This window comes from Papio anubis, chromosome 18 (genome assembly GCF_008728515.1).
Source record: "Papio anubis isolate 15944 chromosome 18, Panubis1.0, whole genome shotgun sequence".
Taxonomy (NCBI): domain Eukaryota; kingdom Metazoa; phylum Chordata; class Mammalia; order Primates; family Cercopithecidae; genus Papio; species Papio anubis.
Genome location: NC_044993.1, coordinates 61,436,402 through 61,459,792, shown reverse-complemented (window position 1 = coordinate 61,459,792; position 23,391 = coordinate 61,436,402). Strand labels below are relative to the sequence as shown.

General features: G+C 50.5%; 1 protein-coding gene across 6 annotated transcripts in view; it reads left to right on the top strand.

Moving 5' to 3' along the window:
• SNX29 (sorting nexin 29) overlaps window positions 1-23,391 on the top strand; it is a 588,023-nt gene that overhangs the window by 526,678 nt on the left and 37,954 nt on the right. For all 6 annotated transcript variants that reach the window (XM_031657934.1, XM_031657931.1, XM_031657930.1 and 3 more), the window contains one exon: window positions 14,759-14,898. In XM_031657934.1, the coding sequence (XP_031513794.1) occupies window positions 14,759-14,898 (140 nt within the window). The remainder of the gene's footprint in view (window positions 1-14,758; window positions 14,899-23,391) is intronic.

Genomic DNA, 23,391 nt, shown 5'->3' with positions numbered 1-23,391 from the left:
TGCACGCTGCCTCTGGGACTGTTGATTCCATTTTTGGAGTGTGCATCGGCAGCATCTCCTTTGATGCAGCCCATACGGCCCAGGACGAGAATTCCTCTGGGAGAGATCCTCCAGGTGGAATTACAGGGTTATGTATTCTACTGTGTCTAATTTGACCAAATATTGACAGATTGCTCCAAAATATGGTAGTTTTACTGAGGGTTGTGTGCCTTGTGCTGAAGATGGATACAGGGATGAGGTGGACCCTGGAGGGCCTTGCAGCGGATGGGTGAGAGTCAGGGGTGTCTCAACAGATGAGGCCAAACTGCATAAGGAAGAGGCTGGCCACAGTGACTCAGGCCTAGAAAACCAGCACTTTGGGAGGCTGAGATGGGTGGATCACTTGAGGTCAGGAGTTCGAGACCAGCCAGACCAACATGGTGAAATCCCATCTCTACTAAAATGACAAAAATTAGGCAGGCATTATGGCGCTGGCCTTTAGTCCCAGCTACTTGGGAGGCTGAGGCAGGAGAATCACTGGAACCCGGGAGGCAGAGGTTGCGGTCAGCCGAGATGGCACCACTGTACTCCAGCCTGGGCGGCAGAGTGAGACTCTGTCAAAAAAAAAAAAAAAAAAGAAAAAAAAGCAAGCATGAACTAGCCTTTTTCCTCCTCTCCTCCCCCATCCTCCAGCTGTCCAGCCTGCAGTCTGCCTTGGCTGCAAAGTCAAAATCAAAGAAAAAAATAGGCTTTAGCTGCAACAGAGCCCATAGCTTTCCTGCCATGGGAATCATTTGTTGTGTCCTGCCGAGGGCCCAGCCTGTGCCAAGCACCATGGAGGGTAGAAGAGTCATCGCAGGCAGGCTCCTGCCTGTCGGGAGACAGGCTGCCATATCCAGCCCTTCTTGAGCAAAAGCACTCCCCGACAGTCTCACTCTGTCACCCAGGATGGAATGCAGTGGTGCCATTTTGGCTGAATGCAACCTCTGCCTCCTGGGTTCAAGGCTGGGGTTCTGTTGAGACATAAAGATGAGTTTTCATGCAACCACAAGTATTTTCTCACTGGGCCAGGAGGTAAGTTTTTAGAACTCTGGTATTTTGGTTCACCCTATGTGAACTGCAGGACTAGGTCATTTTTTAATTTCTGTTTTTAGCAAAGCCGCAGGTCTCCTGTGCTCATGAATGCATGGGTCTTAAGAGGCAGGACAGCCTCATACTCCTGAGCTCAGGTGCAGAACTCAGGCAGACGTGGCTCTGAACTCAGCTGGGTCACCTTGGAGAAGCCACTGGATCTCTTGGAGCCTCAGTTTATTCATTTGCCAAATGGGGATATTACTATTTCCCAAAGCTGTTGCAGGGGTATGCTGAGACAATGGAAGCAAACACTTCACATTGCACTTGGCATGTAGGAAGCTGGTGATAATGGGCCTATTATTGTTAAGAGAAGCACGTGTGAGAAGAGTGTAACTGGGCCTTCAGCTCCATGTGGAGCCCTTGTTCCTTTTCTGAAATAGAGACATGCTTTCCTTCCTGTGCTTGCAGTTAAGTTTTGATTTGGGCACATCCTCATTGTAGATGCAGGACCAGGTTTTATTTTCTGTTCTAACATTTAGCACAGTTTAAAGATACCATGTGAATGCTGTGGTGCAGTCTCCGAGCTCTTTCATGGGTATTCCCCTCTTGAGCTGCCCCAGGATTGGAGCTATGATCTGTCATGCCCCCTCCCCTGCAACTTTAGAGTAAGATCTCGAAAGCAGTGGGGCTGAGCTCAAAGCCTCGGGCTCTCCCACAGCCTCCTATGGGACTTAAGAACTTGGGAGTTTGTTGTAGGTGGGCCAAGAAACCACTGGACGGTGTTGGGAAGGGCAGAGGAAATGGTTGGGCCGCATAGAAGCCACTCGGTTCACAGTAGCCGTAAACAGTCACTGAGGGGTGTGCGCCTTGTGCTGGGCACTGAAGATAGATACAGTCATGAGGAGGACCCTGGAGGGCCTTGCAGCAAATGGGGAAGAGTCAGGGATGTTTCAACAGATGAGGAGGCAGCAACCAGCTATCTCCCAGGGGATGTAGGCAGGCATTTACGTTGGACCCTAAGATTAAGTTTGGGGTGTGAGCATCTCCTTAGTGTTGTGAAAGTGCCCAGGGAGTGGAGCTGTGCCAGGTGAGAGGGTGCAGCTGGAGAGGCAGGTGGGAGCCGGATGGTGAGGGCCCTCGTGTGCTGTGCAGGGAGCTTGAATCTCCCCATCACTGTTTACGTCCATCACGGAAGGCCCAGGGAATATATATATATAGACAGATGGTTTTTGTTTTTGAGACGGGGTCTCTCTGTTGCCCAGGCTGGAGTGCAGTGATGTGATCTGAGCTCACTGCAGCCTTGACCTCCCAGGCTCACATGATCCTTCCGCCTCCCATGGGGTCATTCTGGAGTTTGCCATTGCTTCTTCCCTTGGCTGGCCCCTTCTCATCTGTGGGACTCACAAGCAGTACTGGAGGGAGATGGGCATCCCATGGACATGAAGGTGGTTGATGGATTCTCTCTACCACGGGTGCCTGACGGAGGCTGGAGTATGTGCATGAATCATAGACCGTTCACGACTTCGGGGACAACTAGGTGCTGTTCACCTCTACTCACAGGGCCTGGCACAGAAGGGCAGTCAAAGAGATGTCTGCTTAGGTGGAGGACCGAATCTGATCCCATGGACTCAATCAATGTCCGGAGAGCGAAGGCGCGATGGCCTCTGCAGGGCGAGGCCTGTTTCCTCCCCTCCTCCCTCCTTCCCAGTCCGTCACAAAAGCACTTGCTTGGGACATGGTGGCAGTGCAGAGTTGCTGCGGTGAAAGAGTCGATAGGGCCTCGCTTCCCTCGTCCCCACAGAGGAGCAGTGTCCCTGGCCTCCAAGGCAGTGTGTCTGCAGAGGCTTATGGGAGGGGAGTCCCACCAAGGGTGCCTTTGACATGCATCCCCGCCCTGCGCGCCCCTTCCTCAGTTCTCTCCTCTCCTCTCTGACCCTACCCTCCCTCATCCTCCCTTCCTCTGACCTCCTCTCCCCTCCCTCCCATACCTTTCTTCCCTCTCCCTTGCCCTGCCCTACTGTGCCTGCCTTTCCCCTAGCCTGCTTTGTTTTCTCCCCTCCTCTTCCCTCCCCTCCCCAGTGCTCCCTCCCCTTCTCAGTGCTCCCGCCCTAGCCCTCCTGCCCTGCCCTCCTCTCCCTTTCTCTCCCTTCCCCTGCCTGCCCTGCCCTGAGCTGCTCTGCTCTCTTCTCCTCAGCCTTCCTCTGCCCTGCCCTGCTCTCCTCTCCCCTTCCCTCCCCCCTACTCACTTCTCTTCCCTCCTCCCCTCTCTTCTTCCCTGCCCTGCCTTCCTCTGCTCTCTCCTTCCCTTCCCTGCCCTTGCAAAACGCCTTCAGATAAAGACCTCATCCCTCCCCTCTTCCGTCCATGCCTGGTACATTCCAGGCGGTGATCACCTAGAAAAAGGCCTGGTGAACAAGCTGCAGGACCTGTTCCAGCCCTTCAGCCAGGCCCCTACCTCGCTGGTTGGCCCAGATGGGAGCCTCAGGACCTTCCTCATGAATATTTGGGGCCAAGTCCCATTGTAAAGATTAGAACAGTTTTCTTTTCGAAATCTGCAATTGTATTATTTTCCCCAAGTTAATCAGGGGAGACCACTTCGCGAAGCTTTACTAACAGCACCCAGTCAGCGGCTGATAAAAGGAGCTCCGTGATGTTTGGGAAGCCACCGCTGTGAGGGTCACCATGCCCGACTATTTGTTTCTCTCAGATGTCTCTGTCGAGAGTTTTTAAAGTGGCAATAACAGGATTTTCTCTCGTCAGCTTCCCAATTAGCAACTGCGCAATGGACTCCCCAGAAACAACTGCTTGGGCCTGGGTGCTGGGAGGCCAGGCGCCCTCCATTATAAAGCAGAGTTCACAGGTTGGCATGGATTTGCCATGGATTGCGGCTCGCTCCCTGCATCCCAGGGTAGCAGAATTCGTCTGTGGTTTAGATGAGCTCCACACCTCCCAGCTGGCTAATGCTTGAAAGAAGAAAGGCAGATTTTCAATGCTCCAGGGATAAAACAGAGTGTTTTTTTACAATTGAAGCCTCAGAGCTGTTTTCAGTCTCAGGAATAGCTGATTCTCACTCTGGCTTAAAATGCTTGTCACTCCTTGGATAGAGTCCAGATTCTCTAATGTGGCTTCCCAGGGCTGCCTCAGCTCCCCGTACCCCAGGCCCCTCTGCTTCTGAATCTTGTGGTCCCCCTAAGCGACTGTCTTTGGCATCTTCAGGCTCCTCCCTGCCCTGGAGCTGCCTTTCTCTCCCACTGTCTTAGAGCAGAGTGGATATAAGGGCACTGGCTCGGGAATCAGGCCTCTTGGGGCCAATTCTTGTCTCCACCCACCCACTCAAGGAGTTGTGGACCTGGGCGCCTCTGAGTCTCAGCCTCCTTCTTCTGAAATGGGAACATGAAAAAGCCCCTCTCTTGGCCGGGCGCGATGGCTCATGTCTGTCATTCCAGCACTTTGGGAGGCCAAGACGGGCGGATCACTTGAGGCCAGGAGTTCAAGACCAGCCTGGCCAATATGGTGAAACCCCGTCTCTAGTAAAAATAGAAAGATTAGCTGGGAGTGGTGGCATGCGCCTGTAATCCCTCCTACTCAGGAGGCTAAGGCAGGAGAATCACTTGAACTGGGGAGGCGGAGGTTGCAGTGAGCCGAGATTGTGCCACTGCAGTCCAGCCTGGGCAACAGAGTAAAACTACAAAAAAAAAAAAAAAAGAAAAAAGAAGAAAAGAAAAGAAGGCCATCTCTCAATGGGTTGCTGAGGATAAATGAAATGATGTGTAAGCATAGATGTGCCTAGCCCAGTGCCTGGCAGAGAAAGCACTCCAAAAATGTTGCTAGTAACAGCTCCTCCTGCTGCTGCTACTAATAATGACGGCAGTCATTATTATGTCCCACAGCCCTTTGGGAGGGCTCCCTGACCCCCATTCAGATCAGGCACCTCACACCATTCTCCCCCACGGGAGAAGAGAAGGGCTACCTTGTGTAGCCCTTCATCAGGCGTGTGTCGTGGCTTTGTCACACTGTTTCGTAATGATTGCTTTGGATGTCTTTTCCAACTGACTGTAAGTTCCACGAAGGCAGGATCCACAGGTCTCATTGGTCTTTTTATTGGAAGTGTCTGGCTCACAGTAGACCCCCAAAGAATGCATGCTGAATGAATCAACAAATGAATATATGTGACTGGATAGCTAAATGAGCAAATGAATTATTGCAACACATCAGCAAGTCACCCCTGAAATAGATCAGTGAGCTCTGAAATAGAACTCAAACCCATTCACTTCTCCTTGCCTCCCCGGCTGCCAGTGTGTCCTGCCTGGCTGGCTGCATCCTTGCCGGCCTCTGTGCTTCCTGCATTGCTTCCTTTGAATCTTCAGGTCTCGTCTCCGAAGCCACCTCCTCCCAGGTGCCTTCCTGTCCTAGCCACCCAAGCCAAGTCCATCTCTGTCCCAGCTCTCTTTATGATGTGTTCACGTATCTGCTTGTTGGCTCTACTGGATCTAAGCTCCGGAGGGCAGGGGCCACATCTGTTTGCCAGTACGTTCCTTCAAGGCACAGTACCTTGGACACACACAGGCATGCAGCAGAGAGTTACTGAGTTAGCCATGCAAAAGCCAGCACAGTTAACGCGGGTGCCAGTAACCAGCATGGGCGTAAATCTGTAACTCGATGGCACACCACGAGTTAACTTCTCATTCATGTCACGGTCCACTGCAGATCAGGCGGCCCCTCCTTTCTCCACGTGTGGGCTACACACTCCCAGAGGAAGGGGAAGGGGAAGCGGGGGAGGAGAGAATCGCAGTGAATTTCCTTTTTTCGGCTAGGCCTGGACGTGGCCTGCCCCAACTCCCATTACCTTACATTAACCAGAAGTCAGCCTGTGGCTCTCGTCTAATTGCAAGGCATGCTGGGAAGCCCGGTTTTTGTGCCCAGAAAGAAGAAATGTGGTTGGTGAGCCAGTCTCATCAGAGTGGGTGCAAGACCAGGCGTGGTGGCTCACACCTGTGATCCCAGCACTCTAGGAGGCTGAGGAGGGAGGATTGCCTAAGCCCAAGAGTTCAAGACCATCCTGGGCAACATAGCGAGACGCCATCTCTACAAAACCTTTAAAAATTAGCCAGACATGGTGGTGTGCACCTGTAGCCCCAGCTACTCTGGAGGCTGAGGCAGGAGAATTGCTGGAGCCCTAGAGGTTAGGGCTGCAGTGAGCCATGATTGTACCACTGCACTTCAGTCTTGGCAACAGAGAGATACCCTGTCTCAGAAAAAAAAAAAAAGTGCAGGATGGAATCTCATAGCCAGGAGGCCTTGTTGCTGGGGTCCTTGGTAGTCTCATCAATATTCTAGAATTCTCTAGCCAGTGACAAGTTACAAGATCAGCTGACTCCAAAGCAAGTATCTCTTAAGGGAGCTGAGCTGCCTGCTACTCCCGATAGACCAGACCTTTTTATTTTACAAAATACTTTGATGTTCCTTGATAAAAAGAAAAAGAACTTTGGAAATGCAGAATCACCTCTGTCTGTCCCATAGCTCACATGAGGTGCGGCTCCCGAGGAAGGGCCTGCTGGGGAGCGGGACACGCATTGCAAAGACACACTTGTCAGAAACGAGCCAGGAAACAAAATTCGGGGAAATACAGGGGGCGGGGCCTGAGCATTGGTTCCAGGAGCCTCGTCGTCTTGTTCACAGCATTCCATCGTTTTAAAAATAGCTATTCTTCATTTGATGATATCTTTATCTTCTTGAAGCTCAAAATAAAATTAACCTTTTTTGGAGGGAAGAAAAATACTCCTATGAAAATCGTCTTGAGTGTTCTTTTTGAAAGCGAGGCCCAACTCCCAGTGCCGTGTATGAATAGCTCTCAGGCATCATTGACGATGGTGTTACGATAGGAATGCCGCAGAGTGACAGCAGGGCCACGGGCGGCGAGGACTCATTAGGCAGCCCCCAGAGGAGTCTGGCAGGTTCCGTGTGCTGGGCTTGCCTCCAGTCCTGTGGCTTCTCATCTGAATTTTGGCTGCGGCCCCAGGAGCCCAACCAGAAAACTCACAGATCCCTCATGGCCCTTTAAGAGCTGGACACTCCTCAGGGGGTCAGGGCCCCTTCCTGGATGTCCCATCTCCTCCTGGGAGGTCCATGTGACAGAGGGGGCCTCTGAAGGCCTAGTTCCCCGCCTTCACTCACTTGCTCCCTGGTGTTCGGCTCTCTTTGGAACCAGGGAGCTGCCTTCCAGGCCAGTCTGTCTACTCCACCACCAGGCAGTCTTTGTTCTCTCTCTCTGGACTTTGGCAACACCCTCCAGGCCATTCTTCCTGTGGCCTGCCTGGCCTTCGCTGATTTTATCCCCAACAGGTATTTGTTCTTTCAACAAATGTGTATGGAGCCTCTTGGGATCTCCAGGAACTGTGTTAGGCTCCAGAGATAAAGGGATGAACCACACAGATAAGGTCCCTGCCTTGGCGGAATTACCGTCTAGCAAGGGAGGTGGAGGAGCGAGCAAGAGGCCCACAGTGAAGGAATGAGACTATCCCAGGAAGCACGGAGTGCTTTGAAGAAGGGAGAACGAGGACTGGATCAGAGAGAGCCTGGGCCACCTCCACTGGCATGTCCCGAGAGTTCTCTCAGAGGTGGTGGCACAGGAGCAAAGATCAAAATGGCAAGCCTTCTGGGCCAGGAGGACATCCCAGACAGAGATGGGAGACATCAGGAGATTGCTGATCTCATGCTGGACATGAGAAGAAACTCGGGGCTGCTAACATATTACGGTGTTGGTGAGGGTCGGGGTGGGAGGCGTTGGGGAGAAGGTGACATGAAGAGAGGTTGGCAAGGCATGCTGAGGCCACATGGCAAGGTTCCCATGAGCCATGCTGGGAGTTTAGTCATGTGTCCTGGGAGATGGACGGAGTGCATGGGAGCCATTGAAGAATTCCAATAGCAAAGGGTCGTGATGGAGTTTTGAGAGCTCTCTCTGCCTAAGCTGCCTACAGCCTACTGTCCCCAAGCATTCCTTCTCAGTGTTTATCAGATCATCGACCTCCTGCTTCCCACCTCCCGCTGGCTTTGTTCCCTGGTCTCCGTGGCTCTGCACCGTCTTACTGCTGACACTGCAGTCTTACACCTCTGGAGCTGCTAAACCCAGCCACGCGGGCTGCCTCCTGTTCCAGCAAGCCAAGCTCCTTCTGCCCGGGCGTTTCTTCTTTGCATTTGCTATTCTTTCCACTTGGCGTGCCCTTCCCCCACCCCCAGGGCACCACCTTGACCACCTGATGGCCACATGTCTTTCCTCCAGGAGCCAGCTAAAGCACCGGCTTCCGAGGCTGCTTCCCTGGAGTGAAGCGCTGTCTCCAGCCCTCCTGCAAACATAGACACTCCTCCTTGCGAGCTTCCCTGAGCACCTGTGGGTTCCACTGCAGCACTTGCCCCAGCCTGTCCCCACCCCCTCCTGCACATTTCAACTCCTGGAGGAAAAGGATCCCAGCTAAACATCCGTGGATCATCAGCACCTGGCCTGATGGGCCATGTTGGCTACCAGGTGCTGAGCCTGGGTTATTACCAGTGGGGTAGGCGTACCCCATCGCTATCCTGCAGATGAGAAACAGATTCCCAGGGATTTCCACGCATTCCCGGTAAATGGTACCGCAGGTCTCTGACAGTCCCAGGGAATGTCACTTATGATGTGAAGTAGATGCAGTATAGCCTCTGGGATGCATTTCTAGGGCCTTGACTGGTCATACTGCCTGTGCAAGGGGTATAAACCAGGGCTTGCAAATGCACTGGATCACAGAGGCCACCAGGCAGGGGACCAGGCTGGGCAGAGTGACAGTGCTATGTGGTCCGCTAATTAGGCACTTCTGGCTTAGCCCGTACCCACTGGCAGGGCTGCTCATTATGTAAAGGGAAGCCAGAAATCTGGGTTTTATGCAGAAATCTCCTAGTTTTAATGTTTCAAAACGTTACTCAGGCCATACAAAACATACCTGTGGGTCACATTTAGTCTGTAGACCTCTGTGAGCAGCTTGTGGTGAAAATGGTGGCACCATGTCCCCCAAAAGGTCAGAACCCAGGTGATCCCAGGGGGAATCCAGTCTGAACAGTGTTGCATTCAACCTCTTAAAGAATGGATAGATAAAGAGGTGCCCTGTAACTCCTCTTTTAAAATTCCAGAAGCAGCAGGCACTTTTGAAAACTCAAACGTTTAAACACGGGCTAGGTCTTAGATAGCACCAACGAGTCATCATTAATTTTGTTAGAGGTGATTATGCCGTTGCGTTTAAATGGGAAAATGTTGTTAATTTTTCAGAAATACGCACCAAAGTATTTAGGAGTAAAATGTCATGACTATAATTTATCTTAAAACACCTTAGCGAGAAGATAAAAATGATGACATAAATATGGAAAAGAGTTAAGACTTTTCAGACAAAGTATTGTGGGGATTCATTAAAATTTGCACTGCTTTTTGCCTTATTTAAATTTTTTCAGTGAGGTGTGATGGCTCACACCTGTAATCCTAGCGCTTTGGGAGGCCGAGGCAGGTGGATCACCTGAGGTCAGGAGTTCGAGACCAGCCTGGCTGACATGGCGAAACCTGTCTCTATTAAAAATACAAAAATTAGCCAGGTATGGTGGAGTGTACCTGTAGTCCCAGCTACTTGGGAGGCTGAGGCAGGAGAATCTCTTGAACGAGGGATTGCACCACTGCACTCCAGCCTGGGTGACAGAGCGAGACCCTGTCCCCCCCGCAAAAAAAAAAAAAAAAACATTCACAATATAAATGTAAGAAAACAAAACACAGTCACAGGCGAGAATATAGCCTTCCATGAATTATTCTGGGATCTTCCACACCTCTCAGGTCACCTTCTGTCGAGTCCTGTGCTGCAATTCAGGCCAAGGTGTCTGCACCTCTAGGGTCAGAGTGAGACCTGAGGGAAAAGTGCCCGGGGTGGAGGATGAGTCAGGCAGCCCTGCCTGCCGTTGCACCCAGGTGTCAGGCTTCCTCCTTTTCACAGGGCAAATGGCTTCTGCTAAAGCCAGCCTGGAAGTAGAATCTCAAAGAAGTGAACCTCGCTTTGGGGAAACCTGGTGTAGAGGAACCCATGGGTTTTTCTTTGGAAGGCTGAAAGTTGTCTTCTGTACTGGGGGAGGCTGCCTGATGGAAGAGCCTGCTCAGCCACCTGCTGGTCTTGACCCTTTGTGCAAGTGCCTCACCTTTCTGAAATTCAGTGACCAGCCTTGGATGTGCTGTAGCGACACAGGGCAGGGGAAGCTCTGAGAACGGAGTGTGAGTGAAGATGTCACAGACGTCAATGGATAAAGAAAATGTGGTGTGTGTACACCGTGGAATACTATCAGCCATAAAAAGGAACGAAATCATGTCTTTTGCAGCAACTTGGATGGGGCCAAAGGCCATGATTCTAAGTGAAGTAACTCAGGAATGGAAAACCGAATCCCGTGTATTCTCACTTATAAGTGGAGCTAAGCTACGGGCATGCAAATACATACAGAGTGATATTGTGGACTTTGGGGACTCAGGCGTAGGGGAGGTAGGGAAAGGGGTGAGGGATAAATGACCTCATATTTGAGTACAATGTACACTGCTCAGGTGAAGGGGGCACTAGAGTTTCAGAATTCACCACTAAAGAACTCATTCGGCCGGGCGCGGTGGCTCAAGCCTGTAATCCTAGCACTTTGGGAGGCCGAGACGGGTGGCTCACGAGGTCAGGAGATCGAGACCATCCTGGCTAACACGGTGAAACCCCGTCTCTACTAAAAAAAAAAAAAAAATACAAAAACTAGCCGGGCGTGGTGGCAGGCACCTGTAGTCCCAGCTACTCGGGAGGCTGAGGCCGGAGAATGGCATGAACCCAGGAGGCGGAGCTTGCAGTGAGCTGAGATCCGGCCACTGCACTCCAGCCCGGGCGACAGAGCGAGACTCCGTCTCAAAAAAAAAAAAAAAAAGAACTCATTCAAGGCCGGGTGCAGTAGCTTATGCCTGTAATCCCAGTACTTTGGGAGGCTGAGGTGGGCGGATCACTTGAAGTCAGGAGTTCGAGACCAGTCGTCACTACTAAAAATGCAAAAATTAACCAGGCATGGCTATGCGTGTGCCTGTAATCCCAGCTACTTGGGAGGCTGAGGTAGGAGGATTGTTTGAACCTGGGAGGCGCAGGATGCGGTGAGCCGAGACTATGCCACTGCCCTCCACCCTGGGTGACAGAGTGAGACACAGTCTCAAACAAAAACAAAAAACAAAGAAACTCATTCATGTAACCAGAAATCACCTGTATTCCCAAAAATTATTGAAATAAATCAGATTTTTAAAAAATTCCAGTTGCTGCCATATTGGATGTTCTTAGAGCAGAACCTGGCTTAGGTTTCCAGGGAGCCGCTATTGTGAGGAGTGAGCACTTGGAAGGGACTTGGGATTCCTCCAGGGGCCTCTGAGACCTGGGTGAGAGAGGCAGATCAGACTCATGGATGGAATTCTCTAACCTTCATTTTGGGGGTGGGAGGGTCACCTTCCTTGGGCTCTGTAGCAGCACCCCACATACAGCAGGAAGGACCATCTCTGATCGCTCCTCATTGCTTTAGTGTTTTGAGCATTTCCCTTCCAAAAAAAAAAAGAAAAACCTTCACAAGTTCTTGCAGGGCTGATGAGCTCCTTTCTTGTCTTCCTGTGGTAGAGTCTCCCAAGCTGCCTCGAGGGTTTCTTGTGCAGATGAAAAACTAGGCTTCATGAGCTCCATTGGGCACTAACCTGGCATCTTAACCACCTTCCAAGGAAAAGCATCTCATTGTTTAATGGTGGGTTGAAACTTGCCTTCCAAGGAGCAGAACCAGCATTCAGACTGGGTGAGCAGAGGCCCCAGCTTGGGTTGTAGGATCCTGGGACAACCTTGTCTAAATGTCTTCTCTCATTCGTACATAGCCCACCTCCTGCCAGGCTGTGAGATTGTAGCCACCAGCTGGACTGATGGTGACACTGGAGTGGCTCTCAGCAGTGTTTGAGAGCTGCCACCCCTCTGGAGAAAGGTCCCCCACTGAGGCCGCTCATCAGAGGTGGCTTTGGACGAGAAGACTTTGTTGTGACTTTGGAGTGGCCCTGAGGGACCCCTGCTGGCATAGATGCTCCACGGTTCCATCTCCCACCTGGTGCTCACAAGAGGCTTGCCAGAGAAAATATAAGGATGCCCAGTGAAATTGGAAGTTCACATAAACCAATAATTTTGTGGTATAAGTGTATCGCAAATAGTGCATGGAAAGGTTTCCTTGCATAGAACATACTTTTTGCTGAAAAATTATTCATTATTTATTTGAAGTTCAAATTTCACTGGGTGCCCTGTATTCTCATTTGCTAAATCTGCCAACCCTGGCTCAGAGGTGCCGCTTAAGAAAGACTCTTCTTGCCATGCTCGGGGCCTTGGCAGGGCTTTGTAGGGACTCTTCTCTTCTTTTTATTCTGATTTTGATTTTTAGAGTCAGTGATATGGTTTGGATTTGTGTTCCTGCCCAAATCTCCTGTCAAATTATAATCCGCAGTGTTGGAGGTGGGGCTGGGTGGGAGGTGATTGGATTGTGGGGGTGGATTTCCTCCTTGTTGTTCTCATGACAGTGAGTTCTCATGAGATCTGGTTGTTTAAAAGTATGTGGCACCTCCCCCTTCCCTCTCTTCCTCCTGCTCCAGCCACGTAAGACGTGCCTGCGTCCCCTTTGCCTTCCACCATGGTTGTAAGTTTCTGAGGCCTCCCCCACCATGTTTCCTGTACAGCCTGCGAAACCATGAGCCAGTTAAATCTCTTTTCTTTATAAATTACCCAGTAAGTAGTTCTTTATAGCAGTGTGAGAATGGACTAATACAGTCAGGGTCTAACTGTCTCCCAGGTTGGAGTGCAGTAGTGTGATCATAGCTCACTGTACACCCTACCTCTAGGACTTAAGCAATCCTCCTGCTGCAGCCACCCACGTAGCTGGGACTACAGGTGCACACCACCACGCCCGGCTACTTTTTTCAATTTTTTGTAGAGATTGGGCCTTGTTATGTTACCCAGGCTGGTCTTAAACTCCTGGGCTCAAGTGATCCTCTTGCCTCAACCTCCTAAGGTGCTGGGATTATAGGCGTGAGCCACCACACCTGGCCTGTGGGAGCTCTTCACCGGGGACCAGGGCATGTGATGCTAGGCAGTTTTTCGAGGTGCTGACAGATTGTGACTGAGCCCCTGCCTTGGGCCAGCTCTGTGCCTGCACAGGGAGAGAAGAGACGAGTGCCACATGCGATCTATGGGCCTCCAGGGTGAGGTACCAAGGCCCACTGCAGACTGCAGTTTCCTCATCTGTTTCACGCAATCGTCATAGAACATTCCTCCTTGTGTTCTGTGAGGTTGGAAAGACCCCGTTCCTCCACTGCCTTCTGTCAGCTCTTTGTTTCTTCACCTTGCTTGGTCTTCAGTCCAGAAGGAGCATGATTGTCTCAGAGAAAGCCTTTCCCGGCCCTGACGCTCACTGCCCAGCGTGTCTTTGTTACAAGCCAGGGGCTATTAGCACAGATGCACAAAGCAGGACTGGCTATGGAATGTGTGGGGCCCAGGCCAGCGTGACAGTGTGGAGCCCCTGGTTCCAAATTAATGAGAATGTCAAGGTGGGCAGCAGCTCACCAGTGTGGACCCTCTGCGACAGCTGGGGTTGCACACCAAGCAAGCTGGCCCTGCCCACAAACACCAAGCAGACATGGGTGTGGTGGGGGCTGCAGGATGAGTGAGGGGGTTCTGGAGCACAAAGCCCCTGATCACTGAGTGGTGGAAACTGCTCAGACCTGGGAACCTGTGCCTGCCTTGTGGGGCCACGCTGCACAGCCCAGGCTGGTATGGACCTATGGGTGGGGCCATGCTACCATACATCCTAGGGTTTGTGTGTGTGTGTGTGTGAGATGGAGTTTCGTTCTTGTTACCCAGTCTGGAGTGCAATGGCGCCATCTTGGCATACCGCAACCTCTGCCTCCCGGGTTCAAGCGATTCTCCTACCTCAGCCTCCCCAGTAGCTGCGATTACAGGCATGTGCCACTATGCCCAGCTAGTTTTGTATTTTTAGTAGAGATGGGGTTTCTCTTTGTTAGTTAGGCTGGTCTCGAACTCCCAACCTCAGGTGATCCGCCCGCCTTGGCATTGTGTCCCACGCATCCTAGTTTTTCAAGAGAACACAGAAATTGTTTATTAATAAAATCTCTTTCTTAATCAGTGGCGGTTGATTTGTATTTCGAGAAAGTCCTCTGAAGGCAACATTAAGCCCGTGCTCTGGAGTGGCATTTGGTGTGACTGATAATTACCCGCTGACCTGTGTGGTCGCTGGATTGATTTGTGTCTCCCTCGCTGGCCCGTGAACTCCACGAAGGCCACAGCAGCGCGTTCATTGTTCTACCCCTGACCCCAGCACCACATTCGGCACGTTTTGGTGCCCCATAAATAACCGTCCCATTTGAATAGGAACACACCAGATGTAGGTCTTGGACCTGCTTTTCCTCCACTTAATAATAATATCGTGGGCATCTTTCTTGTTATTCCATGTGATGATACGTGTAAGGGCTTAGGGACCAGTCACACAAGGCGGTTGCTCAATCAGTGTTGGCTGCCGGGATGGCGCTGATGGGTGATCGCCTGTTCTATGGGGTCGTTTCTGACCAGGTGAGGACCACATACCTGAGCGAAGATGTTTTGTGTTTCCTCAGGATGCCAAGTTTGTGGAGGAACGAAGAAAGCAGCTTCAGAATTACCTGCGCAGCGTCATGAACAAAGTCATCCAGATGGTCCCCGAGTTCGCCACCAGCCCCAAGAAGGAGACCCTCATCCAGCTGATGCCCTTCTTCGTGTAAGTACCGCTCCTACGGGCACGCGCCGCCAGCCCTGCCAGCACTTCGTTCTTGGTTGTTTTATAAAGGTTGGGGAGGAAAGTGGCTCTCCATGATGCCCTGATCGCCACGGGACCCAGGCGACCTCCAGGGCCTGTTCCAGGTGCCGCGATGGAGGCCGGGCCTCAGTGCTTTGGAGCTTCTAAAGGATAGGAAGAGAGCAGGCCTGCAAATGAGCATTGTTGACTTCAGGCTCACAAATAAACTCAGGGCTCTGTGATTTTATACTTTGACACATTTCAATCAAGGAAAGATTCATTTTCTACACAGCCCACTGGGTGCTCCAAGACTGAAACAAATTGTGTCAGTGTTTCTCTAGCTTGGGTGATGAACCCAAGGAAAAGTTCTCCCAGACTCGTACCATATTAACTTAAGTTATTTTTATATGAGTATTACTTAAAAATGAACATTAATATTATTTAAATACCTTCTCTTGAAAAAGTAAAAAAAAAAAAAGAGTTTACATATTATGCACTTAGAAAATCATTATGCTTCAGGCTGGGCATGGTGGCCCACACCTGTAATCCCAGCACTTTGGGAGGCCGAGGTGGGTGGATCAGTGAGGTCGGGAGTTCGAGACCAGCCTAGCCAACATGGTGAAATCCCATATCTACTAAAAATACAAAAATTAGCCGGGCATGCAAAAATTAGCTGGACATGGTGGCGGGCACCTGTAGTCCCAGCTACTTGGGAGGCTGAAGCAGGAAAATCGCTTGAACCCAGGAGGCAGAGGTTGCAGTGAGCTGAGATTGCGCCGCTGTACTCCAGCCTGGGCGACAGAGCAAGACTCCGTCTCAAAAAAAAAAAAAAAAAAAATCGTTACATTTCAAAATTGTCAATTAACCCAATGGATGCTACTGTTTTCAAGAAAGCTAATCTTGGCTCGAAATGTCATGCAGTGACTTCTTTTCACCTGCCACATGCCAGGCATGCTGACCTCATCCACCCCTTTGCTCTGGTCCCATTGCCAGGAAACATCGGGCCGTCCTTTTGATGTCACTGCCTTACCACTGATTAGTCCACTCTGTTGTCATAACCTGAGACCTCTGACGTTTACATCCTTGGAATTAGGGGAACCAAGATCATCAAGCCCGACTTGGTTTTTATAGTCTTCAGAAGCTACAGAATGTAATTCTATTGTTTCTAAAATCTTATCGTAATAGAAACATGAAACGTGAAAGTCCATAGAGAAGACCTGTGGGATTGGGACTCATTCGAGAAGCACTGTTCTGGCTCGGTGTGATCTGTATGATTTGCTGGGGTAAAATAAGAGTTTCCTGTCACTGTAGCTCTTTAACACTTGTTCTGATGGTGATGCTGGGTTCAAAACAGAGGGTGGATTTCTGCTCCTCTCCGTGGGGTGCACCTTTGGGAGCCGGCTTCTGTGGGGTGTGCTTCTGTCTGTGGGGTGTGCCCGGCAGTACCATCCAGATAGACATGAGCAGCTGCCCGTCTTCCCTGCCTAGGCCCTTTGAAATTGTCTCCAAGATGGTTGCTTAGATTTTCTCATTGTTCCAGGGTTTTTGTGAGAAGACATCATAGTGTCGTGCTGCCTTTGATAAGAGGTGCCTTTTTATCCTGAATAGAAGACAGTATCTAGAACGCTTTATTTTCCTTTTGTCCTTTTATTTGTGATGCCAGGGCCTTGATCTCAGTATTTGGAAATGGCCGCGATAGTTCACGTGAGGAGTTCTCATTCTCTTAGAGGCATCCGCTTACAGGCAGCCTGGGGTGTGTCTCGGAGTCATCGCACATCGGCTGAATTCCCCGGTGAAAACTGAGTTAGCAAGTTGCTCCTAAGATGCTCCTGATGTTGACAGTGTGAGCAGGAGACACTGCCCCATCCGCAAGTCAGTGTCCCCCACCCCCCACAGGGCTCCACAGCCCAGGCCTCTCCGGTCCAGTGTTTCCCAAACATTCGTGTGCCTAATTGTAAAAACAGCACGTTAATGCGAGCCTCTCGGCGTGATGTGAATCTCAGCCACGCTGGTTGCCATCAGTCAGCGCTGAGAGAGAAACCTCACAGAACACAAGGTTCAATGTATGGACTTTACAGAACAAGAATTTCAGTGGGAGACTGTGGCAAAAGACACAGTGTCGATGCTGGAATTTTCACTACGTGTTGGTCTAGATCCCAGTTGAAATTAAACAGCTCTTTTAATAAAAGCTCTTTGGCGTTCCTCGCTGTTCCAAATCACACTGCTCCCTTCTTCTTCTTCTTTTTTGAGGAGGATGGGATTACAGGTCAGAATGTACGGATTGTTTCATTTTGGGGCAATGATGGATGAGGCACAGCCAAGCCTTGCCCGTGCTGACGAATCTCAACGTGATCGTGTCCTTTCTCCATGTGCTGCCCACAGAAAGCAGCGAGACTGCTGTCTCAGCTGGAAAGCCGAGCCTGAGAGATTCCTGGTTTAAAAAAACAAAACAAAAATCTCCTGGCTAAGGAAATAAACCCCAAAGCATTATTATTCTTATAAATCTTGACACATTTTCTCCTTGGTTCTTTCAAATGTTGATTTAGGATCTGGAAAGTCCATTTGAGTTACTGAACGTAACTGGATTGTTCACTAAAGAGAGGGCCCCCCATTTTCCTGTGGATGCCAGCCTCGCGTTTCACAGCACCCATCTCATCTCGTCTTCTGGAGAGCCAGTGAAATCTATTTCATAGTGATGAGGAAAGTGAGGCTCAAAGGGGTGACCTGGCTGGTCCCGGGGTCCCCACCCAGCACGATGGGATCCTAGGGTATTTGGCACCATAGCCCATGTTTTTGGGATGTAGGTGGGAAGCCTGCAGCCTGCGGACTGAGCCTGATTCTCCAACTTATTTTATTTAGCCAGTATAGTGGGATTTTGTTTTGTTATTTATTTTTCTTAATTCAAGTACTTGCCAACATCAAAAAATTAGGTGTCAGATAAAAAAATCCAGATGTCAAGCGTCTTTTTTTTTGAGGCAAGTTCTCACTCTGTTGCCCAGGCTGGAGTGCAGTGGCATAATCTTGGCTCACTGCAACCTCTACCTCCTGGGTTCAGGCGATTCTCCTGCCTCAGCCTCTAAGTAACTGGGATTACAGGCACGTGCCACCATGCTCAGCTAATTTTTGTATTTTTTTTTAAGTAGAGATGGGGTTTTGCCATGTTGGCCAGGCTGGTCTCGAACTCCTGACCTCAGGTGATCCACCCACCTCAGCCTCCCAAAGTGCTGCAATTACAGGTGTGAGCCACCATGCCCAGCCTAGCTTGTCTTGAAAAATCAGAATTGGTCACAGCCCCATTCGCCCACTCTCCCACACTTGGGTGCCCCGTGTCCACTGAATCCCCAACTCCTGTTGTCTCCCTGGCACTGAGCCAGCCTCCTCTGCCATGCTGTTTGCCTGGTTATGTCATATATTTGGGTGGACCACTTACCGGCATGACGGCTCTGGAGTTTGCAGTCCTGGCTCTTCCCCACTGCTCCCACGGCCCCTCCATTTGAATCTGCGGACACTCCACGTTACTCATGATGCTTTTGGTTTGCACACTGTGCCCCTGTGTGTTCTATGAACAGGGCCACTGATCGGCTTCAGGAATGGTGGTCCCATTCCAGTTTGGGAGCTGAGAAGGTGGGCAGGAAAGATAAAAGCCAGTGGGTAGAAATTGCTTGTGTTTTTCCTCACAAATACTACTTAAAAGTTTCAGTCCAGTATTAGATGGGACCTGCTTTCACACACATTCTTCCATTTTTTAATTCCATTTTACGTGTCCATATTTCACTGTGTTCCATAAGAGGCATTATGACTTCTAAGTAATCTGCCATCTGCACAAATCTGAGTCGAAGAATGGGGAGGTTGAGTTTTTCCTCCCAGTCCCTCTGCCTCCCGTTGCCTCTCTTGTTAATGCCAGCTCTGAATTGGAAAGTAGGCCGGTGGGAAGTGGGGCATTTCTTTTCTATTTTGAATTCTGTATATCAGTGTGGCCCAGAGGGGGACCAGAGTCTACTCCCCAACACAAGGAACAGATGAGTGAGTGCCAGCCTCCCAACGCCCACATCTTTTGGAAACCCCGTGCTGTGTTCGTCGTCTGACATTTGGGGAAAGGGTGCTTACTGAGAGACGTGACACTTTGCAGATGGCGGAGATACCCAGGGAGATGTGAGGTGCCGTTCGTTCGTGGAGGGAGGCTCAGACTCCGAGAAGTCGCTCAGGGAAACTGGACCGCAAATCGGTGACAGCTTCAGTGATTTGCTGTGCTGTCATTTAGCACATTATTAAAATGGTTCTCTGCAGAGTAATTTAACTTTGGGAAATACGTTATGTTCTGCTGCTCCTCCTTGAGGAGAGAGAAAGTTGGGGGGCTGGAAAGCGGCAGAGTAATGTAGGTCACAGCAGAAATTCCCAACTGGATTTTCAGCAGAAAACCCAGTTTGGGTTTCCCCTGCCCCCGCCCCCATTTGCTGCTGCATTCTCTCTTAGGATTGTGAAATATATCCATGTTTTGCTGAAATATGAGCTGCCTTGTTCTCCCAGTGAGCAGATTACGTTTAGCTCAGCGATGCCTTGCCCTGACCTGTGCACTGCGGGGGTCACTTGAACCTAAGCTGCTTTGGAAGTCACTGCTAACAAGAAGTAGCAACTTTTGACTTCTCTTGCTTTGTGGACTGACCAGAACCTTCCAGACTCCAAAGTCCTCAGCATTGCCCAGTTGCCAGGAAGGAGTGGCGATGCTGTGCAAGAGATCTCAAACCCGCGGGCCTGCTGGTTAGGTGTGTGTTCAATAAAATGTCCACACACATCACTTTCCTTGGGTGAGCGTGTCCCAGTTCGGCATCGTTCCAACTACTCCGTCTTGCTTTTCCCCTTGGCCTGCTCTGCTGACTTACATCAGCCACCTGGCCCTCTTAGGCAGGTGCGTTGAGACCCCTGGTAGCCACATGGAGAGTGTGGTGTTGATTTTGGAGTCGCTGGTAGTCTTTGGCGCTTCCACTAAGGAGGAAAGTGGTCTCTTAGAAGCTTTTAGAACAGCGCGTCACACATAGTAAGCACCATAAGTGTCTAACTGTTTCTACCAACAGAAAGGGAGCCTCGGGGAAAGAGATTGTGGGGGGCAGATATTTTAGGGAAAGTGATGAACTTCTAGTGTGGAAAAACCCTAAAACACCACAGAAAGAAGATGAGGAAGTAAACAGCACCCACCCCGTGTGCACACCTGCCCTCGCATTCACTGTCAAGTCTCTCGTGTAACTTTGCAGAAATCATCAATACTTAGGTAAGTCAAGTAAAACTCCACTGTTCTAAAATTTGCCTTTCTTTTTTTTTTTTTTCTTTTTTCTTTTTTTTTGAAACAGTTTCACTCTTGTTGCCCAGGCTAGAGTGCAGTGGCACAATCTCGGCTCACTGCAATTTCCGCCTTCCAGGTTCAAGCGATTCCCCTGCCTCAGCCTCCCGAGCAGCTAGAATTACAAGCACCCGCTACCACACCCAGCTAATTTTTGTATTTTTAGTAGAGACGGGGTTTCTCCATGTTGGCCAGGCTTGTCTCAAACTTCTGACCTCAGGTGATCCACCCGCCTTGGCCTCCCGAAGTGCTGGGATTACAGGCGTGAACCTCCGTGCCTGGCCGCTTTTCTTAATTTAATAAAACTGGCTCAGTCCTTTTGAAAGCTGATGAGTATCCACTGTAATGGCTGTTTCCTAATTTATTTCACCATTGCTCTACTTGAACAGTTAAGAGGTTTCCAGATTTTTCTCCCTCAGACTGTAGTCTGGAACATCTCAATGCATACACATTTTCGCAGGTAAAGCTACAGGCTTGATGTGTAGAAGCCATTCTGGCTTAGAGGGTATGTGCATTTTAAATTTTTCCCGACATCACTAAAGCCCACCCTCTTATACCAATTTGATATGCAGGGTTTGATCTGGATCGAAGGAGAAGCCACTCTTTCCAAGTGTGCAGAATAGCTGCAAGGGGCAGGGAACCCCAAGTCATCCTCTATGGCTGCAGAACAGGGCACTTGGCCCTATGGTCAGGGCACACTGGGACCTGGGATGGAGGTCTTGGTCTCTGGGGGCTGGAGCCCTTGCAGGTGTGTGAGCTCAGGGCTGTGCTTTCCGAAGAGCACGCCAGGAGTGGGTATAGTGGATGGATTGGGAGATGGGCTAGGGTGCCCTCATCATGTTGCAGACAGAAGGCGGGGAGGGCCTGACCCAGATGGTCAATAGGAAAGGGGGACGTGGGTTTGGAAGGCCCTACCAAGAGGGGACATGGGGCCCCACGTCTTAGGTGTGCAGCAGCATCTGCCCCATGGTCCTCATGGCAAAGGGGTAGCAGCGGCATTGCCACCCTCTGGGATGAGGACAGTGAGACTTGAGTAGGTGACTAGGCCTCCCGCTGGACCAATGGAAGGGGAGCAGCAGCAGATGCCGAGTTTTTGAGGCTGAACATCTGGGTGCAGAGAGGTCAAGGGGACAAGGAGGGGAAACCCACTTAGGAGCAGATGAGACGTAAAGGAAGCATTGGGGTCGGAAACTGGTCTACGTGCATCCTGAAGGCAGGCCGGAGCCAGGCGAGAGCAGAGTAAACGTCTCCTAGGATGGCCGCCTCTGAGCTGGCTTCAGGAGGCAGCTCCTCCCAGGCATGCCTCCGGAAATGTACGTCTTCTCCCATCTCACATCACAAGGAAAACCATTCAAGAGATTGGAGAAGTGTGTTATAATTGTCCTGCTGAAAATTAAGGCGTAGCAGTCACAGTTTGGAGGAATCCACAGCCACAGAGCCGAGGCAGGAGCAGGAGGTATGAACACACGGAGCTGCAGGTCTGGGGCGGCGTTTGCGGGTACCAGGACAGGAACACATGGGAGAGACATGGTCACGATCTCATTCGTCAGGATTGCCTTGTACTGACGCCATGTTCCAACTGTGTATTCCTGGCTCTGTCTACTGCAAACAATGAATCATTCTTGCAAATAAATACTAATGTGTTTATGTGAATTGTATACTTTCTGTGAGTGGCATTCCAAGAAGTTACAAGTTTTGGAAGCACAGTAAGTCCTTAAATTGGCATTCTGGACACCAGACTCTGTAGCGCCACGAGCCCTGCTAGGAGGTGCCCACGTTGCGTGATTCTCCCAGCAGCACCCAACAGCGCTCACTTGTGTTTCCCAGTGTTTGGAGATTCATTCTAAGCTATCGTGTTTTACAAATCCTACTAAACTCAATATTATTAAGCGAACAGTTTTAGATTTCTAGGATAATGAGTAAGTAGTGGGAAGGATGTTAGTAATAGTTTAAGAATAACTTATAATTTGGAGAATTCCTAAGAAGTTGCAGGAATTCTGACTTCACCATCTCAAATCCCAGTCTCTCTCAAGAATTTGGAAACACTCTTGGGCATGCGATTTCCCTAAACATAGAATTGTTTGACATATGGGGGATTGCAGAGGTTACAAGGTCGGGGTCAGGTGCCCAGGGAAAGAGAGGGCACAAAGAGGTGTTGGCCTCGGATGGAAGCTAGGGACAGGGCAGGAGACTGGAGCCCGCGGGGCAGAGGTGGGAGGAGGTGCGAAAGCCGAAGAGAGCCTGGTCAGCCTAGCGAGGGGAATCAGTGTCTCCCAGAGAAGCCTGCATAAGAGAGCTGCAGAATCAACATCTAGCCCCAGAGTGTTAAGAATAGCAGTCTGTCCTCCTCTGCTGCCAAGTTGGCTGCGGACCCAGGGAGCAGGTGGCACAGCGCGGCTGTGGTGGCATCCCTGTGCCTCTCGTGTATGGGAGAGTGCCACCAACAAGTTATCAAGGGCAGCAAGGGGAAACGGTGGTGCCTTTGCAAGCCACGGCCCACATCACACCTCTGGGAGGGATACGTTCAACTCAACAGTCTGCTTAGAAACGTGGCCACCTTTGCCAGGCAGGGACTCTCTCTGAACAAACTGGATTCTGGAACCGGCGGCCATCTGAGGCCACAGAGGACACTTTGCTGCTGTTTTGCCCAAAGAGCAGCTTATTCTCATGTGGAGCACTTTGCAGAATCCGCAGCAGCTGCCTGGAAAGTCAGCCCCGGTCACCGTTTGTGGGCTGGTACCTGTGGCCCTGTGGGTCCTGGGATAGCTTACATGCTAAGAGGCTGTTTGGGCCCCTGGAATCTTTGGCCTCTTTTCTGATGTGTTGATACGTATTTGCACACCACAGGAGGTGACACACTAATGTTGCACGCCCCTCCCAACCCCCAGCAATGAGGCTCCTGGACAGACCTGTCTCATCAGAGAGCAGCCCATCAGCCATTGCAGCCTTTTGTCCTCATTTCTTACTTTCTCAGCCTCATTATTATCAACTAGATGTATTATTTGGAGGGAGGAGACACCCTGCTACCTGGACTGACACCCCAGATTGGGGCCTTGGTGGTGTGATCTTCCAGTATCTACAGGCATCCCAAATTTACCTCTGTCGACTGGGATGTCGTGGCAAACTCAGGTGCCTGTAGG